We start from the raw sequence: 22,306 nt of genomic DNA on the forward strand, positions 1-22,306 counted from the left end.
GCCGCCCAGGAGAACCAGGCCTTCCTCAACGACGTGAGTGCTCCCGCGGCCCGCTGGTCATTACCTATTCTCGCAGGGCGCGCGCGGCCTGGTGCAGCGCTCGCCGCTCGTGCGCCACGCCGCGCGCGCGCCCGCCGCGCCGCCCGCGCCGCGCTCCGCCGCCCAGGAGAACCAGGCCTTCCTCAACGACGTGAGTGCTCCCGCGGCCCGCTGGTCATTACCTATTCTCGCAGGGCGCGCGCGGCCTGGTGCAGCGCTCGCCGCTCGTGCGCCACGCCGCGCGCGCGCCCGCCGCGCCGCCCGCGCCGCGCTCCGCCGCCCAGGAGAACCAGGCCTTCCTCAACGACGTGAGTGCTCCCGCGGCCCGCTGGTGCATTGCCTACTATCGGAGAGCCGGGCCTTCCTCGCCGACGACACTACTCGTTACCGGCGGTTCTTTTACGGACTTTTCTGACGCAAAGGGTACAGCACCGGCTTATGGTGCGTGGCGGTCGAGAGTTCGATTTCCGCACATGACATCATTTGTATTGACCATACGAATTGTTGTCGTTGTCTGCGCGTTTGTGCTCGGGTATTGTGTGTTTCCGGACCCTCGACAAGTGAGTTCTAAAGGGGGCCGTTGCGTTTGAAGCGTCATTTATTTATTGAGGTCGAACTTATAGCTAATATTATTTTAATTCCTATGGCTAATATTATATAATACCCTCAAACTATATTAATTGGGGTGAATTTGTGGTGAGTTCGAATCATCCACGAAATGTCCAAATTATAAAGTCGAGGAATGTCAAAATATAAATTCATGACCCCCAAAGTTGTCGCTGGATCATCCAAAGATCTTTTTATAAAACTAATACATAGAAATTTCCAATTTAACCAAAGTAGCATTTGCCCGCATAACCCGAGACTTTCAGAATCCATTTATTGAAATTTATTTTCGACATTTTAATAGTAGTGTGGTGAACCATCATCTTAAACTATCCTGTTTACAATAGTTCTACACAGACTGTCCTGTTAGCGTGCCAAATATTAGCCCATTAATTCAGTTTACCACTGTTTAGAATTTAACATCTTTTCTTCTTTTACAGTTAGTACAACATGTTCTTGAAGGTGAAGGCGTAGGGTGGCTGAAATTAAATCGTTTAAAGAAACTGATGGAAGATGAATCTTATAGAAACATGGTCCTGAGTAAATTGAACAAAAATTTCAATAGAAAACCTACACCGACTGATAAAGTTGACGATGTGGTAACTATTGAATGCATTTGTTTTGTTAATAAAAAATACTATAATATCTATTGTAAATGTCTTAAAAAATATTTGCAGTTCATAAGCAAAGCTGTTTGGAAGGGAATGCTTAAAGTTCTTCAATCGGTTGTCCATGGCTTAGAACATACTTACTCAAACTTTGGCCTCGGAGGAATGGCTTCGGTATTCCAACTAGCAGAAATGGCTCACACGCATTACTGGAGCAAAGAAGTCGCTGGACTAGAGCAAGGGGGGATGGCAGGGTCTGCACTATCAGAACATTATGGACGACAGGATATGGAAACCCCTTCATCTGCAGCTTCTTCTAGAAAAAGTTCGCAATCAGGTAAAATTGAAGTATTCTTAATTTAAGTAAGCTCTGAATACACTTTTCTATTACATTTTATTTTACTTTATGCAAAATGACAAATCGGACGTCTGTTGAGAGTCAGAGAAAGATACAATAGTTATCGTATTTAACAAAAAAATAAAAATTTAAAATTTTAATATTCAGCTTAACTAAATTTTAAAATTTAATAATCTTTGTGTTTTATTTTAGATACTCCAATTGTTAACTATCCAGAAATGGATTCCAATGATTCACAAACTACAACTGAGATGTTTAAAGACATATTGAGTCAGAAGAGAAACCAACTGTTCAGCAAGTTAACATCGCTTGATTCCGATGTAAGAACCAATATGTCAGTTTTGTGTCGGGGCGGTCATTGTTGTTACGTCTTATTTCGTTGCATGCTAAGTGTTACTGGTGCATTATTTTGATTTCTTCCTAAAAAACAAAGAAATAATAGTAATACTTGCAAAAATTTGTATAAATAAATCAATTATGTAGGTATACGACGTTTAAAAATGATAAGCCTTCGTATGTGCCGATTTGCTTGAGCTAATAATGTGGCTAAGTGTTCTTGTTTTACTTTCAATTTTATTTTAATTACTTTTTAATAACACTTTTCTATAAACTTGTTACTCATATACAAAAATAATCATTTATATTTTATTTATTCTCAGACGGCATCCTTTACCTAATTTGTATTCTTATCACCTACATAATTTAATATTATTTTACTTAACTGTGTCCACAAATTTTGGAGACAGCTATGTAATCTAAACTATCACTAAGAAAATAATTTACATATCCCGGCCGTAAAGTTCTCAAAAAGTTATTCGGAAAACGTAATACATCCGAGCTAATAATATAGTATTGTAACCGTTATCGTTCGTAAGAGGTGTCGTATTGGAAAGGGCATCATATCAGCCGGGTACATCACATGAAGTGAATATATTCTTTGTGTCTTTCCTTCCGTCTACCGCGAGCGGTAGCACCCAGCCACGCGCCGCGTGGTGAGGGTATGTGCGCTGTGCTTCAGGCGGCGCCGTCGGACTGCTCGCAGGACAGCGGCTCCGTCGCCACGAACCGCGCCACGCTCGTCGACCACCGCGCCTCCTTTAAATCAAACCTCTCTGACACTGACGTGAATTTCCTTAACGTGAGTCCCTCACGCTTGATGTGTGCTTCGCTTTTGTCTTTTAGTCTACGTTGTTTTGTAATCGATAACAGATCGACTGTGACATTTAGTAATACGTTAAAGAAAAATTATCCTCGCGAAACTCATTACAACAAAACAATGCAGACTAAACCGTTACCATCAGTTGCATGTTCCCCCGCTTTTTTTAATTAAAAATGTTTCTTTTTGTAAGTAGTTCATGATTGTCAAAAGAATTCAGAAGAATAACTCGAAATCAACATTACGAATCTGAATAAACATGAAAAAAAATATAAGTATATCCATACTTAAAGGATACTACTATTTAAGGTGCATTAAATATATATTTTTCGTGAAGCTTATCCGCCAACCCGCGTTGGAGCAGCGCGGTGGGTTTAGCTCTGATCCTTCTCCTGCATGGGGAAATAAGCCTATGCCCAGTAGTGGGATATTACAGGCTGAAGCGAAGCATAAAACATATATTTTTAATAAAGCATTGTAAATAATCTTCAAGCAAATACACATACAACAAGACCTTTCATAAGTATTAGCCTAAAGTTCTATCGCACGTAATGGTAAAATTCATTAAATGAACAAGTCATGGAGGATGGAAGTATCAGGAAAATCCTGTATCAAATAGGCTAGAATTATGAGGAAACAATTTAAGTAAAAAATCAGCAAAGCCTTTATGTTAACAATTGCCAGGTGAATCGCGCTACAGGCAAAGGTCGTACAGGAAGCGTCTTTTCGTCTAAATCGTCTCTAAGCGCCCGGCCGATGACAGGGGTGCCCACAACTTCACCGCTTACATCTCCCGAGACAGCTCGCACTTACCTCTATCAGGGGCTTATTGGTAATATTTACTTATATTTAATCGTATAAATTCTTATATTAGATAATTGTGTTTTTTAAAACATTTTTTAGTCATAGTGTTAGTATTGAGACAAAATATATCAATGAAAAACTGTTTTGTTCATATGTCTAGTTTTCACTACTGAGCCCTGAAATTTCGCTAAATATTTAGTTTGGACTTATTATATGTTTATATATTTTAGGCAAAGAAAGGTCCAATTTATGGGACCAAATGCAATTTTGGGAGGATGCTTTTCTTGATGCAGTTAGTCAAGAGCGAGATATGATAGGTATGGATCAAGGAGTTAATGAGATGATGGAGCGCTACAAATGTCTGAGCGAGACTGAAAGGAAGCGCCTCGAACACGAAGAAGATAGGCTACTGTCAACTGCTTTGTATAACTTAACTGCTGCAATGGTACTGTTTGAAGTAGAGGCGGATATAGTTCGGAATAAAGTACGACGATTATTGGCTAAGAGTCATATTGGACTTGTTTATAGTCAAGAGGTTAATCATCTTTTGGATGTGGTTCATAATTTGGTAAGTATTTTGCTCATAATATGGTAGAATAACCAATCCGAAGGTTACGTGTTCATATCACGCCGGGGTCACTAGTTAGCTATGTTGCTATTTAGCGAATGAAGTAATTATGTAAGTAAGATCTCAATATAAATCGTTATCTCCAGTTAATTTTTATTAAAGAATAATAAAATCAAAATCAATGTAGATGTGGCAAAACATAAAATGGAATGAATAAATCTATAGTATATATATAAAAAGAATGTAAAATATAAATTCTTACATCTAACAAGAAATTCTTTTTATAAAAATATAAAATAAGGCTTAATATCCTACTATAAAAATTTCGTATATATGTGGATACGCCACAAACTCATATTTTGCTTATTACAAAATGTAATGTTCATTTAAATAAATATCTTATCCTTTAAATAATATAGCCTATAAATATTTGAAGTGGCATTTTGGTACTAAAACTATGCAAAACATCTACCTTGGATTTAAATACATAATGTTATAGAAATCTTTGAAATTAATGCTACGTTTGGTTTATGAGTTGAATATACATATAAACAGTTTAAAACGATAAAATATAAATAGACAAAAAAATAAGAGTATGTGTACCATATATATATACAAATATACCAATAATTTATCACTTCTAAAAATATATATATGTACATAGGAGGCTCCTTTAAGTTTAAATTTTGAAATTTTAAAGATTAGCCAGTCAAATCTCCAGATCAAAATCTGAGCAAACCGTCAGGAGAAGTAGGTGAACCTTAGAGAAGATTGCAGCTAAATAATGCTGCTTTCAAGCAGTGATGTGCTACTGTGGTGAGTACGGTGACCAGAAATCCCGGAGAGGATTGGGCAGTAGGATCGGCAACGCGCTTGCGATGCTTCTGGTTTTGCAGGCGTCGATAAAGTACGATAGTCGTTTACTACCAGGTGAACGTTGTAGTATAAAAAGGCGAGCGCCCAATATCCGCGCCGATAACCGCACGCCGTGGGTTCCAGCACGGGAACGACATCACGCTGAAGGCGCTGGGCTCGCGGCAGGTGCGGCGCGCCACGTTCACGGTGCACGAGGGCGACGCGGCGGGCCCGCTGCGCTTCTTCGAGGTGCGGCACGACGGGTTCGTGTTGCGCTCGACGCAGGGTACGGCTCCCGACCACTTTAAACGATTCCTTGCTGGACCACTGGATTTTTCTTAGTATAAGCTTAACGCCAATGTTTCTGTTTCTGACTGTGGCATCGTAACCTTCGAGCGGATGTACCGATATGACTTTTTTTTTACGCAAAAGTAAGTTTTCATTCGTAGTTCCTAGCTATATTTGGCAAAATCTTTTCAACGGTTTGAAGAGTCTAAAATGATCTGAGAGAGCATTTTTGAGGACATATTCAATTATTGACAAATTATTGGTAACCACAATAAATAACTGATACGACCACAAAAAATATTATTAAACTAATTATTGATTTAGTAAATATTTTATAATATTACATAATCCTACAAGTTTGGTGTTACGTTTCTCTAGTCCTACGCTTAGAAGATTTCACAAAGATTTAGCCTGTTATTAAGAGGAAAGGGTACCGGCTCTTTCTCCATACAAACGTAGTCGACTGTTTTCTCCCTGGATAATGACACTAGATCAAATATTTTTGTGACATAGAACTCTTTGCTGCCATGACCATGCCCCTATGTTTTTTTTATTTTATTTATTATTTTTTTGTTATTTTTTTCTTATTCTTATTATCATAGGAATTAGGAGACTTCAAAAACTTGAAATATTGCATAATTTTTTGTACATTTTCAGATACCCATTAAAAAAAAAATATATGCATATTTTCAAAAAAATGAGAACATAGGGGCATAACCGAAGTCTTCTTTTATTTTCTAAAAAAAATTTAAAAAAAAAATTGCCATGTTTTGAGGAGAAAACAGTCGACTACGAAACACTGTTTTGGTCAAAAATTATATACCTAAAACGGTCTGAGCTGCAGTTGTCCCTTTCTTGCTTTTTGGGGTATAGGTCTGGGGGAGGCAAGGGTCAAAGCAATACGTATATACGCCAGCGAAGTGATGCCTCATAGTCGACAATTATATCGATACACTAGTGATGTAATTTTTAGTCGATATTTTCTAAAATTCGTATTAACAAAATTAAATAATTTCTCTTTTCATAACTACAATAAAACCGTATTTGTATATGCGGTTTTTATTGTAACACTGTGCAAACCTGAGCTAACGAAGGATTTTGCTAACAAATAACAATGGTAATTATGGTAAATAACTGTGTTGTTTGTTTTTGGTATCAAATTAAAGGGCTCAATACAAGGATTTCAAAAAAGTATACTATGATTATTATTACCGTAATACTAATAAAAAATACAATAAGAAAGTTAAAAAAATTAGGACTCTGCTCTTTCCCGTGCCTATGCCAAGCAAGCTACGAGCCGCGCTTTTTCCTCGCCTCCTAGGCGAAAAACAACTTCGGGGTTTACTCTTTCCAATATATTTTTTTTATCAATTTCGGAATACTCTGTAAAAAGCTATGCATGGTCAAACATAAATAAATATAGGTACGTGGTGACTATAGAACCTCCTCTGTTTTTTTTCATCGGTAAAAAATTGCTTAGTTTTATTTTCTTGACATTACTGAGGAGCAAATTATTAAATTTGGTCGAATCTATGTACCTATGCGATTCGTATTTGAACTTCGCAAATAGAATCATATTTCTGAATTGCGTAAAAAACTCAAGAGGCACCACTGGCGTAGCATTCCATGGAACCCCGGGAACTATGGGGCCCTGTATCAAAATTAGTGGGGGGGCAGGCAAATGATGGGTAAAGATATCTCACAAAAAAATGCTTGCATTGAATTAAAATAATTATTTATTGATTATAAGTTATTACTTCCTCCTAAAATAGACAATAGTGAGTGTAGTCTGCTGTAGCTGTTCCTGTTCCATCGAAATCCTTAGGTAATTTTTTATCAGTTTTAGTTTTGAAAAACATCAAGTTAATATCTCCGGAAAACTGGATGCAAGGCTATTGAATTTTATCAGTAATAATTCCATGAGTTCTTTAATAGAATGAATGTTTTGAATTTCGGATTTTAAGCTAATTTAAAGAGCTAATTTCCAAGCTGGAGAGTTATTAGTCTTGACCTGCAGTAATAGATACGGGGGATGGTTCACTTTAGCCTGTGAAGCCAATACTATTAGTGAATTCCTATGAATCTTCCGCATCTATATGGGGGATTCACAGGCGCATAACCCGAAGAAGAGATTCAACGCTGCCTCCAAGTCTTACAGGTAGTAAATCGCTAGGGCAAAGTTCAAACACAGCAGAATTGGCGAGAGACTATTGGGCTTTCCAAATGGAACCCGTGCCTTTTGTTTCTTACAAAAGCTGTCGAAGGTAACTTTTTTTAGTCTACACTTCCATCATTGCGCGAACCTGAAGGCTCTCTGGCACATTATGCGAAAAAGTAAGCGAAAATTCTTTGCATTTTTTTTGCGTCGAATTCAACTCTTGACGATGAGGGAAAAGCACCATCGAGCATTCCACGGTGCGAGCACGCGATGCGTAATGTGCACTATGAGCAATGTCGTTTGTCGTGTTCTGCATTCTTTCGCTGTCAAGAAGTCTAGTGGTGCTAATTGTATCCATCAGTGGTTTCCAACCAATGTGCGAGCTTCGTGCGCATTCTTACCGCGCAGATTCAAAGTGTGGAATGACCTTGCTAAAATTTGGGGATTTTCAAGCGTCTAGTGTCTACATCTTTTCTCTAAAGACCATTGGCGACGGTAGCCGTTATAAATCAGATGGCTTCGTCTGCTTGTGTGCCCCATTCTTATATAAAAAAAGATTAATTCATTGTTCATAATGATTAACTGAATCCCGAAATAAACGATACAGAATGTTATCAACAATTGGGCGCACGCTTGACTCGGATAAAAGGGGATTGCTTTTCAGACTTCAGTGATTTCTGACAATTTTTTTATTCTTTTTTCCAGGAAGCACAAGATTAAGTGACATTACATTAACATTTTACTAATTTTTGCTTACACACCTTAGGATACCACCTTTACCCTGTAAATAGGGGGCCCCGTATCATTGATACGGCTGATACGGCAGTAGTTACGCCCTGAGTGGCACCCAATTCCCTACTGCGGGAATACGTATATTCTCAACTTACTTTTCTCTATTCTTTTTAACCCTGTTGTACCTGCTTATCTAAAACGACGATTTAAATTTCTTAGTGATTCCAATGAACGCAGTCTTCGTTCTGAGGAAAGCTCTTCTTTCTTGAATTTCCCTCTCACTACTCTTTCTTTGATACTAAATCTTTCACTGTTCAAGCTTGTCGACTTAGGAATTCTATAGACGTGTAAAATCGGTTTCTATTTTTAACCGACTTCCAAAAAAGGAGGAAGCTCTCAATTTAACTGTATTTTTTATGTTTATTTACTTCAGAACTTTTGACTGAGGACCGATTTCAACAATTTTTTTTAATCGAAAGGTGGTGTGTGTCATTTGGTCTCACTTAAGTTTATTTGAGATCTAACAACAACTTTTCGAGTTATATAAATAATACGTTTTTACTTGACTATTTTCGTCGACCTACGTTGTATTATACCGCATAACTTTTTACTGGGTGTATGTAATTTTGATGATTTTTAATTTAATCGAAAGCTGATGTTTATCGTGTCATATCAGTCATATTTAAATTTCATCGAGGTCTGATAACAACTTTTTGAGTAATCTTTAATAACGCGTATTTACTTGAGTATATTTTCGTCTACCTTTGTTGTATTACATGTCGATGTAATTGAAGTCGGCTTTTTTTCCTTTGCGTACAAGTGGAACTCGGTCCACCCAGTCAAAAGTTCTGAAGTAACATGTATACAAAAAAAAGAAAAATACAGTCGAATTAAGAACCTTCTCCTTTTTTGGAAGTCGGTTAAAAATCAATCTAATACGTATTATTATTTTCTGTTGGTGTACAATAAAGTGTATTGTTATGTTATGTCATGTTAATCAACCACTCTTTAAAAAAATTCAATCGATTACGTAATTTGCCTAACTAAAAAAACACAAATAAAATAATAATTGAAAAAGTCGCCTTCATGATTTTTGTAAGTGTACAGTAAGTAGTAATTGGTGTGATTTATTTAGCTATCTTTGTGTAATTATTGAATTCTATCTATCTTTACGCAGGCGGCTTTTCTTGTTTTTTTTTTTTAATTATAATATTATTTTTAACCCTTGTTATATCGCCGCAATTATATGTTAATTAATACACATAACCTATACCTATGTATTAATAACTGCGACAAACATGAGACATTACAAATTATATAGGTACTAAGACAAACATTTTATACTATGTATGTACTACATTACACATCTATACTATACTTACACTTATACTATGTACTATATGTATACACTATAATTATGTATGTATTTCATTACCCATTCTTACACACACCTCAACCATGTAATTACATAGGAACCTAATTCATAAATAAAGTACCTAAGTATTTCGATAATTACCCACAAAAATATAGACATTTATCAAGTCACAAAGAGTATCCAAGTCAAAATAATAAAACATAATAATAAGTAGTTTACGAAATTTAATAATAGTAAGCCGAGTCACAGCAATACGATGCAGAATAAATTCAATAACACAAGCCAAATTCAGAAAAATAGCACTATGCGCTATATGTACCTGTAGTCAATCACAAACGAAAGATGCGAATAGTAAAATATCGTCAACAATTAATAGCTGAATAGCCGGCGCACGCACACTAACAACACGACAGTCACACATAGAAAAAACGGAGCGGAGATGGCGCGGGGCGCGGTAGCGGCATGCAGCGCGACAGAAACATTTTATTCAAATACATATTTTTGAAAAGTCGGTAAAGCTTTAGATTAGGTAAAACCGAATTTCGGGACCGTGGGGGGAAGGGGGGGAGAGGGTGGGGAACGCTACCCCTGGTACCACTGTCACACCTCAGAACTCCATGGTTATGGAGATATCCATGGTTAAAGTTTTGAGGTTAGAAGAAGAATTTCGAAAGTTAGAGGAACGCTTGGCTCCGGCGCTGCGGGAAGTGCAGCCCTTCCGCCCTTGCGTGCGAAAGCACGCTCACTCATGCTCCGTTCCGCAGCGGAGGCAGGTCGCCGAAGGCGACCAGCCTCAGCCGCTCCTCTACGCATTCGTTCGCGCGCTTTCGCACGGCGGGCGAGGGCTGCCCTCCCTCCGCGCCTCCGCGGCACAAAAAAAAACACTCTAGGGTTAGGACAGACCAAGACCACGTGGACAGTGGGGTGCTCCGATTCGGTTTTGGGTATTTTTCGAATTTCTAAACCTATATTCTAGCACGCAATAATTACTAATTTTATTAGAATATTATGTCTGACGCGTTATTTTGTTTAAAAGTGTCGATTTGTCACACAATGCAAACCGTACGAGCTCAAAGGTATTATAATAGCTTTAAATTCTTCTTCTAACCTCAAAACTTTAACCATGGATATCTCCATAACCATGGGGTTTCGAGGTGTGACAGTGTTACCTTGTATAGATTACCCTACACCCTCCACCCTCCACACCCAAAAACCCCATAATTCGGTTTTTCTCATTCGGTTTTACCTAGTCTAGATCTTAGCCGAAAAGTCTCTTCGGTACCCTTTCCTCTTAATCACTGAAAAAACATTTGGCGACTGCTGGACTAGTTAAGGAATTAAGGACGTTAAGGAATGTGTCAGGACTGGAGTAGCTGATATTTAAACCGATTAAATTCTATCGATTTTTCAATTAAGATCTAAGTGCTCTAACCATACTTTGACATGTATTGGCTCCTTAGTTAAGATCAAAATTTAAAATGCATAATGTATTAGATCGTTGTGATAAGTAAATAATTTAATTGCATAAATCTTTCTTTGTTTTTATAAAGTAAAATCTTATGTATTCTTTAGGAACAATCGTGGACCGGTGGTGGTACGAACGTCTGGTGAACATAACAATCGGTCCGACACGACGAGTATTGTTAATTTGGAAGAAAACTGGTGGTCAATCGCAACTACATAAATATTACTCAAAAAAGGTATATTATTATAGCCTTTCTTTGTCAAAAATTGATTATAACCACTTAATAGAAAAAAAAAAAAAAAACAAATCACTTTAGAAATATTATTGTTCTTTTTTTAAATGTAGCCAAAAAATGATACTTTTAAATATAATACTTTGATATGAAATAAATTATTATTATTAGACACATTTACATATAAATTGTAAATACATGAGTCTTTTTGGATAATTCGTAATATTTTTCGAGTCCCCTGAGTTTCGAATTAACGAGAATCGACTGTATATATAAACGTTTAGTACCTGGGTAACCGAGCTTAGCTCCGTAATTTTAGTAAATCGTGTTTTTTGGAAATCATATTAAAATACGAATTACGTATTTATAAAATATGAATAATATTTTTCGATTTTACCGACATAATAATAAAAAATATGAACTGTTTATTGAAATAAAAAATCATGAGTGCCATTAGAAAAAAAAAAGGAAAAAATAATCGATCTGGCACGGGACTTGAACTTTCTCGGTCGATCCCGACCGGTCGATTTCCCACCTGAGCTATGACAACTATATTGGCAATTGCGAAATTTACCTTCGCATTCTAACTTGTAATACCTATATAAAAATAAAAATTGTAGCCATTTTTTCATTGCCTAAAAACAGGGATAAGACGACATTTTCTAAAAATGAATCTTAGCTATATTGATTCATCTCCCCCGAAATCCCCTGCATACTAAATTTTATAAAAATCGTTGGAGCCGTTTCGGAGATTCAGATTCTATATATATATATTCAGATTCAGATATATATACATACAAGAATTGCTCGTTTAATAGTATTAGATATATTAACGTTTATCTGAAGCTGCTCATATCTAAATCTATGCATATAAAAGGAGTAGTTAACGTAACCGCAGCTGAAACTGCAAGAGTTGTAACTTAAATTAACGGTAATATTAATATCGTACAGTCCAAAGCGCTGTACTACTGCATCAAAGAGGCGATGGAAAAAAGCGGTCTCCGGCAGGACGCGGCCGAACTGGGTGGAGAGTTCCCCGTGCAGGACTGCGCCACGGGGGAGGGCGGGCTCATACAGGTACTGATGACAGGCCTTGGTCGATCGTGTACAGCATGCGTAAGCGATACTGTCAGGTATAAATGTTACGAGTAATCTTGGCATGCAGTACTTTCAATGCCGGATTTTAAATTTAAAAAGGGTTCGTTCTTCTCACGAACCGTTTATTTTCGTTTAAGTAGGCAGTCTGAAAAAGAAGAATCCTTTTTAACCGACTTCCAAAAGGAGGAGGTTCTCAATTCGCTTGTAATTTTTTTTGTCGTAAATTCGTATTAATTCAGTGACCACGTGCAATGAGTAACCTATGTAATAGTCAAGTGTACTTATAGCTATGCTTTTTTATCTTGGTCGATGACACAATGAGTGCATCAAGTTTATGCAGATAAAGCAAATGTGCACGACAAAAGTTACTTTGGAGCTCCTCTTTTATAACATTTTTTAGCTCTTCCACCAGACTATTATTAATCTAGCTACCGGTATCTATTTTTAGCCGAGGTGATAAAACGAGCTCAATAGAATATTGTTGTTGATTTAACTAATAGTAATTTAGGCTAATGTAATGTGTAATTGTAATAACTGCCCCTATTTATATGTTATGGACAGTGCTAAGATCGTTCGATTAACAATTTTTCTTGATGCTATTATATCTGACAAAGAGCAATTGTTTGCGCGTTAGATGCATTATTAACGAAAATTATTTAATTTTATTAAATAATTGTGTATATTAATTTCGCTATCGACCCAGGAACATAGATGGAGATGTATTTTAGACATAATATAACATACATATTATAATCAATATTCAAAATTATGATCTATTTAAGATTTAGTCGACTACATAAACGAAACAAAATCTAATAAATATAGCTTAATTATTATGTTTGATGCTATTATATAACTCGTGTTACGACTATTTAAGGTGTGCATGGAGGGCGTCGGACTCCTGTTTCATCACAGCAAGGTTAGTCTCTTATTTTGAATTTAATATGTTTTTGTCAGCTTTAATTTGTGTTTACTAAAAAATGATAAACCAAAATCTGAATAATGAATACATAACGTTGCTTCAGTTTTGGTACTGTCATTACGTATCGTTACAGGTAAGGTATCGTCAGTGTTCTTGCTTTATTTTGGGAAATGTCTCAATACTAACAATGCAAATAGAATGTTGTCCAAATAAATTGTGCGACAATCTATGTGAATGGGACAGCGTCCCAAAGCGCCAAAGCTTTACCGTCTGAATATTGTGCCGGTGACGTTAGTGCATTGCATTATATCTTACTGCCGTACTTTATAAGTTTCGGCATTCACGGAGACTTCAATGTCGCACGTGAGGACTTCAATAAATAATCTTTATCAGCTGTATTGCAAACATTACATTATCATACGATTTGCTTAGATGACGCTCCCTAGCAATGTGAATTCTACAATTTGTCTTTAATATGTTTGAATTAAAAATTTAAAAACCTAACAAGGACCACTCAAATTTTCCTATCTCGATTTTTTTATTACTTATTTTCTTTGTGTTCTAACGATACAATCACACTGTGCTGATCATGTTCTCCTACATTTTTATTTTACTTTCTTTAACTGCGGTTTTATTTTATTCAAGTTTGTATTTATAAATTCAATACAGCTTTTTTGATCGAATATCGTGTTTTGCCCTCTTTTTATCTATTACTACTTCGATGTAATAGTTAGCTGTACTCGTTACGTTTAAGGTAAATCGTTGTCTATCCGAGTGACGTCGCTCACGTATCTAGCCCACATACAGTCGTGCATGCGCTACTCGCCCGCAGCTGGCGAGGCGGCTCGCCCGCTCCGCTAGGAACTTTTGAGATGGTCCTTGACACGCGCTCGGCCGCCCTCTACTAATATCTTCTTTTTGTCTGTTCTACTCTTTCCGGACCCGCCGTACCCGCGCCGCTGCGCACAAGGACTTCGAGGTACTAAATGGTTCACATAAGATAGAGTGGCCTACCGACGATGATCGACGCGATCTCTGCGACCTCGCGATCGTCGTCGTAGTCGCCAACGCGTGCACGTTAGCGACGATCGTTCGAGGTCGTAGGGCTTTACTTGTAGTTTGAGGCTTACCGATTGTTTTAGCCGTTGTTAGCATTGTTTAGTTCTCCCGAGTGCGGCGAGCGCCCGCGCGTTCGTGCATGCACATAGATGCCCTTTGTTTATTTGTTCATTACCGCACCCGATAGCTTGCATTCGTATCACGGATCGTCCGGCGAGCGGTTTCGATCTCTCACTCGCACCACGTGCTGAGATTAGTCGGTCCCCTACACCCGAACCCGAGCGAGCGTCTCACGAGATAAAGCTTACCGACGCTAACACGAGGTCAGTCGTAGAGCATTCGCCATCTCACAAGTTCTGGCGCGCTACAGCCCGCCCTCACGCCCGCCTCGTCCCGCCTCGACTCGCCTTGTCCTGCCTCGTCTCACCTCGCCTCATTTAGCCTCACCTCGCCTCGCCATCTCCTTGCCACGTCCTCGCCCAGCACTGCTTCCTTAACCGTCACCATTTTTTAAAAATCCTAGTTTATTACACTTTTGCAAGTTTTATCGATTACAACGTCATGCTGGTCTTAGCTAAAAAAACATCTATTATTAAACTAGAGACATACTGATGAGAGATTTGCAATGGATGTTAATGTATAAAACTCCTTTCCCCAACTAGTAATTTTGTCGCATGCCTGCTTACATGCATGTTTTTGGTGGAGCCTTTTTAAATTTAAAACTACATCAATTGATTTTTTAGAACTTTTGTTTTAATAGAGTTCACAGTTTTATTGAATACGTATATAAAATGTTATTACAATTGACACATTTTATTTAACAATTTCAAGTTGCTTCAATTATGTACCTATTTATTATAGCACTTAGCCGCGTGCTTATGTAATTAGTTGCTAAAACAAATAAATTATTTAGATCTGGACAGTAGTGTAAATGCTTTATATATCTCTATAAATTGAATTGTGTAAATTTTATCATTGGTACCATTTATTAATAAGTAGTAATGCTTTGCATGGTTTTATTAGGTGAATATAATTATTATATATCATGTGCCTGTTTTTACATTATGTATACCCAACATGTCCTTAAGTAGGGGTTAGTAGTCTAACGAAAAAAAAAATTGGAAATTAATATAATATAAATAACGATAATATAATTAATTAATTAAATAAGTACCACTGCAGGTGTACTTCGATCAATATCACAAAAGAAGAAACGTAAAGAAAATTACAAAGTGTAATAATACTGTTTTTTAGATCGAAAAAATCGCTAAACGATATAAGGAATTATCGGCAGAATGCACTTTATAACTCCAATGTAGTGCAATGCCTTAGAATCCGTTTAGGGAAAGCGCATAGCACGCTTTTTCAACATGCACAAAAAGCACCAATGTAAAAATGTTGCCAAATCGTGTTTATGTAATGCGGCGCGGTTTATTTTTTACTCTCTGGGACTCCTTGTTAAATGGCAAACACGATGTGGTAATTCTTGCATTCTTCTTAACTGCGTAGTTGCAAAATATAAATTTCATTACATATATTTCTATATTCTAAAAATCTATTTTGCAGTTTTTCGTGCGGCTCGACCATATACGGAAGTGCTTCACGCAGAATGGCGGTATCTTCGTTTTAGAAGAATTTAGTAAGTACATAGCTACTATATATTACGATATTACAGGTATATAAAATTTTATTGCTGTGTGGTTACGGCATTAAAAAATATAGCCAACCCCTCTCTTCTCGTGGGTGTCGTAAAAGGCGACTAAAGGTATAACACAGTTTCACTACCACCTTGGAACTTAAAAAACCGACGGATGGCGGGATAACCATCCAACTGCTGGTTTTGAAATATACAGGCCGAAGAGGGGCAGCAGCGTTTTCGGTGCGACAAAGCCAGCCCTGCGGTCACCAACCCGCCTGCCCAGCGTGGTAACTATGGGCAAAACACGCCGCCAAAAATGGCGTGAACTTGTGGAGGCCTATGTCCAGCAGTGTACTGTGATAGGCTGAAGTGATGGTGATAAAATTGTATGCGCATTTAGTATTCTGTCAAAACATTCAAGCTAAAATAAAAGAATGGTTTTATAAATTTGTGTTTTTTCACAGATCCCAAAACAAGACAGATAATACAGAGGAAATACAAATCAGTAATGGTAAGGTATCACCTGTGCTCTTTCTATCACCGCCTCATCTCCTTTTTGTTTTTATTTAGTTCATGGATCCTTGTTTTATGTTGTAGGCAGAGAAAGTAGTGCTTGATCTCCATCGTTTCTTCTCAATATGGCTTACTCGGTACTATCTCGTTGTCGAGGTCAATGGAAACCAACAGAATTATGCACCTTACGTTTCATAGCTCACCCCGATGTATGTACACGTCTTAGTTTTAATTTCTATCTACTATTTTTATCGCTTTTTGTTTTTTTCTCGCCTTTATTTCCTTTCTTACAGGCGTATGGATATAAGGGTATCGTATTCGCTTTTTTATATTTACTTAGGTTTAAACTTTGTTTTATGTCTAATTTAAATATTAATTACACTTCGCAATGACTAGTTTACAGATGAGTGCCTATTTAAATGTATTTATATCATATTCTTGTATTTAAACGCACCGCAATCGCTCTCACCGTTGAATCTCGCCGTTTGAATTTGAAGTTATTTTTTAATTTTCTTATTAACAAAGGTATATTTAGAAATTATTAATTTCATTTTTGTTCCAAATTATTATCCCATAAACTTTTATAATAAACTATGTTTGGTACTATAATCTGTAACGATATAATAGTTCGGGTACTAATGACATGACCCGCGCAGGCGGATCAGATATGCTACGCGGTGCTATGCGTGTTCTCGTACTTCGCGGCCGGCCACGACCAGAAGAAGGCGATACTCGAGCAGGCGGCGCGCATCCAGCCGCCCCCCGACGACGCGCCCGCCACTGGCAGAGCTAGTCCGCAGGTTTGGACCTTATTTACGTTTCAGACGTCAAAATACCTACTTTAATTAGGACCAGTCCAGTTATATTTTAATAATCCATATTAATGTAATAGCGTCGTCGGTGCGACAAAGCCAGTACTGCGGTCACCAACTCGCCTGCCCAGCGTGGTGACTATGGGCAAAACACATGAGTTCACGTTATTTTTGCCGTAAACTTGTGGAGGCCTATGTCCAGCAGTAGACTGTATAGGCTGTAATGATGATTAATGTAATAAAAAAACCGTTTGATCGTGCTGATTTCTGAATTTAAAGCATGTTTAGCCTTATCTATCGATACCAATATTTTATATATAAAGCTAAAGAGTTTGTTTGTTTGAACGCTCTAATTTCAGGATCTACTGGTTCGAATTAAAAAATCCTTTTTGTGTTGGATAATTATTTAGTCCTCTGCTCAGGTTGCCTGGATGTATTAGGTATAGGGCCGCCTGTTGCAACTGATGCAAATTCTATTTTTATATATCATTTGTAATACTGTTAAAACCTTGTATTGGTGTGCGAAGGTGTAAATAAATAAATAAATAAATAATACATTTACTGAGAAAAACTATATATAGAATTTATAATTCAGGATTATAGGCTACATAATATTTTAGTACGTTTTTTCCTTAAATTAATCCGGGTAAGACCTTGGGGCACAGCTAGTCACCAATGGGTTATGGGTAGGAGTATCAAAATCGTGTCTCGAAATTTTGTTTGTATTTTATTCAGGTGGATAGGCGACCCTCGCATATACGCGCCAGCGAATCCGAGAGAAGAGTGCCACCGGATAGGCGCGTGCTGCCGGACCGGCCGAGAATGCTGCCGGAACAGCCGAAACCGGACCCCGGCGGGGAGAGAAAAGCGCGAGATGGGGTGGATGGCGCCGGAGGGAAGAAGGGAAGGCATGGTTTAGAGGCAGATAGTGGAAAGAACGGGAAGGACGGTCTTGAGGCCAGTGGGAGGAAAGACAGTCCCGAGAAGACGGACGCACGACCAGCGGCGCACAGGTAGGAACAGTAGGAACATCATATATGGAGACAAAAATTATTCAAAATTCGAAATTCAATTTAAATCTGATGTGATATTTTGTGTATTGTTAGATATCATATGAAACGTATTATTTGGTACATTTTGTATTTCAAAATTTTCTGATGTAGTGAAGCGAATCTTCATTAAAGCCGACATGCCCATTATTTTCTAAAACCGTACGTAAGTACTTACAGCACAGTGAAAGGAATAGGTATATAAATGTGTATTTACATATAAAAATCAGACTTGGGCAGGAGTAGAATCCTACCAGGTGGGGACCCAGATGAGGTACCTAGGTCTCACCTTGGAAGGGAGGTGGGCTTTTGGGGCTCATTTTGCCAAGCTAGCTCCAAGAGCCGTGAGAGCCGCCGCCTCACTGGGAAGGCTGCTGCCGAACGTGGGTGGTCTGAGCGCCAAGTGCCGTAGGCTGTACTCCAGCGTCATCCGGAGTATGGCCATGTACGGGGCACCCTTCTGGGCTAAAGCCCTAAGTCGCGCTAACAAGACCCTGCTGCGACGGTCGCAGCAGGTCATCGCGACGAGGGCGATACGCGGTTACCGGACGATGTCCTGGACGGCGGCGTGTGTGCTGGCCGGCGATCCCCCCTGGGAATTGCAGGCAGAGATCCTCGCCGAAAATTATCATTTTGTGGCGGCGAGGAGATCCCGGGGGGAGTCTCCTACGTGGGAGGAGCTCACACGCATGAGGCTGGCGCAGGATACCCTGTTACGGCGGTGGACAGAGGACCTGGCCCCGCCAGTCCCTGGGCAGTGGAAAGTGAACGCAGTGAAGCCGGTCCTCCGGAAGTGAGTGAGGCGGCGGTTCGGGCCGCTGACCTTCCGTCTGGTGCAGGTACTTTTCGGACATGGATGCTTCGGTAAGTACCTGCACCAAATCGTGGGAGGCGACTCTAGCCTACCACGAGTGTGAAGTGCCAGAAGATACGGCGCTCCACACGCTGAAGGTGTGCGCCGCTTGGGAACCGCAGCGGCGCACGCTTCCAGCGGTTCTTGGACGGGATCTCTCGCTGCCGAGTGTCGTAAAGGCCATGTTTGACAGCGAAAGATCGTGGCAGGCGCGGTCTTCTTCTGCGAAGAGGTAATGACGCAGAAGGAGACCACGGAGTGGGCCAGAGAGGAAGACGCCTCTGCTGGCCCACTCCGGCGCAGACGTACGGGGGCAAGGAGGAGACGGTTTGCCCACCTCCTCCCCCCCCTTGTAATAGTGGCCGGACAACACATCCCCACACGTCTGAGGGGTGGCCTTGTTGTGAGCGAGGTCACCCCACCATTGTACCGGGGCCCGGAGGATTTGCCCGGGCCTACCGCCGGGACGACGTGGCGAATGCTAGCGCGACCCTGTCTAGCCCCACTCAGGTGGACGACTGCTCACACGTGGTGGTTTTTTAGTCAGTAGGAGTCTGACATAATCCTCTGGCGTCCCCGCGCTGGAGAGTATCCATGATAGATTTTCCTTACGTAAAAAACAAAAAAAGGAGTCGAATCCTTTGTGTGTGGATACTACCTCAGAACTTTTGACTGAATGGACCGATTTCAATGATTTTTTAATCGAACTATGGTTGCAGTACTTTTCGAGCTAATCTTATAATGCTATTTTGAGATGATCTTATAATGTTTTTACCTATTTTTCGCCGACTTGCGTTGTAGCCGCATAACTTTTCACTGGGTGTACCGATTTTGATGTTGAAAAATATTTGAATACCATCTGTCAACATCCTACAAATAAATGAAGTAAATAATCGCGTTGTGCGCGCAGGTCGGACAGCCCGCCGCGCAGGTCGGAAAGCCCGCTGCGCAGATCGGAGAGCCCGCCGCGCAGGTCGGAAAGCCCGCTGCGCAGATCGGAGAGCCCGCCGCGCAGGTCGGAAAGCCCGCTGCGCAGATCGGAGAGCCCGCCGCGCAGGACGGAGAGCCCGCTGCGCAGATCGGAGAGCCCGCCGCGCAGGACGGAGAGTCCGCTGCGCAGATCGGAGAGCCCGCCGCGCAGGACGGAGAGCCCGCCGCGCCGGCCGCCGCCGCCGCGCCTGGCGCGCGCGCTGTCGCAAGCCGCGCCGCGCTCGCGCGAGCCTCCGCAGGTACCGCGACACGTTGCGCGTGTGAAACGAATGTGGGTCGGGAAATAGCCTGAGAAGCTGAGAGTGACGTTATTCGACACTTTTACCGTTTTTATTTCAGCATTTACCGCTCCGATACGAATAACAGGCCTTAATTTGTACTCAACGGGTAGCTCTGCTCGGATATATTTAAATAAACTTTAATCTATAATTTGTTCTAATGTGACCAATTCTGAAAAGATAATCACATACTTAATAATATAAAATACTGAACTTGCAAAAAATTTTTCTTCTTCAAATGAAGTAATATATTATACATACCTATATGTATTCGCCAACCCGAAGTGGAGCACCGTGGTGGAAGCTTCGATCCTTCTCCTACGTGGAAAAAGAGTGCTATGTCCAGTAATGGGTGTTGCAGGCTGAATCAATCGATCAAAATATAAAAATGTATGTATAAATTATAAACGTCAAGTGAACACACAGATCCCGCCGCGGCCGGCAGCGGCGCGCGGCGCCCCGCCCGCGCTGCCGCCGCGCCAGCAGTCCGCCGCCGCAGACATCTGCACCAGTCCCAAGTAATTTTACACATCTACTTAAAACAAATATATTTCATCTAAAAGCCTATTTTCTATTTGAACTAGCTGAGATTTTTTATCCGCCCTAGTATAAGTATACCTATAGAGATTACACGAAATCGCGAGTACACCACTTCTGAAAGACTTGCATATAATTTACTAGAAGAAACAATAAACATAAAATCTTATTTTTTAAAGTTTTCAGCTTAAAATCTGAACGCGGTACATTTGTCAAATACATATGTGGAATTTCGTTTGTAAATACACCTAATTTATTACACACTAACGGACCCCTCAAAGCCTAGTTCTGACGGCAACCACTGTAAGAACCTAACATGAACACGTAAGAATAACTTCATCAAAATCGGTTGACCCTTTTAGTAGTAGTTAAATGACTTTTACACGGACGGTGGGGTTATAAAGATTTACGAAAAACTACACGGTCTCGTATCCGTTGAACTAGTTGAACTCTATAGAATCACTGTGTCGGCGTGACCATTGCAATTGTAATGTACAAACGTTGTAATGTGTAAAGTTTGTAATGTATTTATTTATTTTATACTTTATTGTTCACCATAGATACATTACAAACAAAGTATAAAGATAGTTACAAACTTAAGTATAATGGACGGACTTATGGCTAATAAGCCATTTCTTCTAGTCATAAAAAGTAAACTACCTATTATCGAAATTAGGTAGGTGGTGTAGATGTATTATAATAAACTTACATACAAATGTCTACATTCTAATACTTCTAAAAATGCATAAATAAATAAATAAAAAGAGGAATAATGTGCGAGCATTGTAATATATGTAAAGTTTGTAACGTACGCGCAGAGTGCCGGCGCCGCCGTCGCCGGCGGGGCGCGGCGCGCTGGCGCGCCAGAGCTCGGGCGCCGCGTTCGCGCCGTCCAACCCCTTCACGGCGCCGCGTCACGCAGAGTTCGTGATCCCGCAGCGCGGCGCACGCCGCCCGTCCGCCGACAGGAACTGAACAACTATTACATTACATTTAGAAATTGCCAAAATTATGATACAACAATTGCAGTATCGTTATAATTATATATCATGTACTAGCTTCTAAACGTCTAACGTACTGCTTTTGCTTCTTGCCCTCTGTTAGGGTCCTATGTCGGGTTTTAAATTGATCTCTAAATAATTAATAGAATTGGCTTTCACGTATAGTTACACACTAAAGTGTTTTGTAATGGTATATAAAGGAAAGGAAATACGAAACGAAATAGGAAATACGCAGATATCATCAAATAATTATTATTCTGAAACAATTATTTTTTTGGCAATTTCTAAAAAAATGAGTAATTTACGTGTAC

At 39.6% G+C, this 22,306-nt stretch overlaps 1 protein-coding gene across 1 annotated transcript in view; it reads left to right on the top strand.

Moving 5' to 3' along the window:
- Positions 1–22,010, top strand: part of LOC123670370 (MAP kinase-activating death domain protein) — a 44,357-nt gene extending 22,347 nt beyond the window's left edge. The window contains exons 23-42 of the mRNA XM_045603867.1: positions 1,086–1,244; positions 1,323–1,590; positions 1,804–1,931; positions 2,630–2,749; positions 3,452–3,599; positions 3,802–4,139; positions 5,139–5,280; positions 11,120–11,247; positions 12,196–12,321; positions 13,220–13,261; positions 14,235–14,243; positions 15,890–15,962; positions 16,427–16,473; positions 17,132–17,275; positions 18,023–18,244; positions 18,567–19,129; positions 19,176–19,421; positions 20,100–20,418; positions 20,884–20,975; positions 21,813–22,010. Coding sequence (XP_045459823.1) covers positions 1,086–1,244; positions 1,323–1,590; positions 1,804–1,931; positions 2,630–2,749; positions 3,452–3,599; positions 3,802–4,139; positions 5,139–5,280; positions 11,120–11,247; positions 12,196–12,321; positions 13,220–13,261; positions 14,235–14,243; positions 15,890–15,962; positions 16,427–16,473; positions 17,132–17,275; positions 18,023–18,244; positions 18,567–19,129; positions 19,176–19,421; positions 20,100–20,418; positions 20,884–20,975; positions 21,813–21,969 — 3,471 coding nt within the window. The 3' untranslated portion in view covers positions 21,970–22,010. The remainder of the gene's footprint in view (positions 1–1,085; positions 1,245–1,322; positions 1,591–1,803; positions 1,932–2,629; positions 2,750–3,451; positions 3,600–3,801; positions 4,140–5,138; positions 5,281–11,119; positions 11,248–12,195; positions 12,322–13,219; positions 13,262–14,234; positions 14,244–15,889; positions 15,963–16,426; positions 16,474–17,131; positions 17,276–18,022; positions 18,245–18,566; positions 19,130–19,175; positions 19,422–20,099; positions 20,419–20,883; positions 20,976–21,812) is intronic.
- Positions 22,011–22,306: the final 296 nt, after the last annotated feature.

The sequence above is a fragment of the Melitaea cinxia genome, chromosome 4 (assembly GCF_905220565.1).
Source record: "Melitaea cinxia chromosome 4, ilMelCinx1.1, whole genome shotgun sequence".
In the NCBI taxonomy this organism is placed as follows: domain Eukaryota; kingdom Metazoa; phylum Arthropoda; class Insecta; order Lepidoptera; family Nymphalidae; genus Melitaea; species Melitaea cinxia.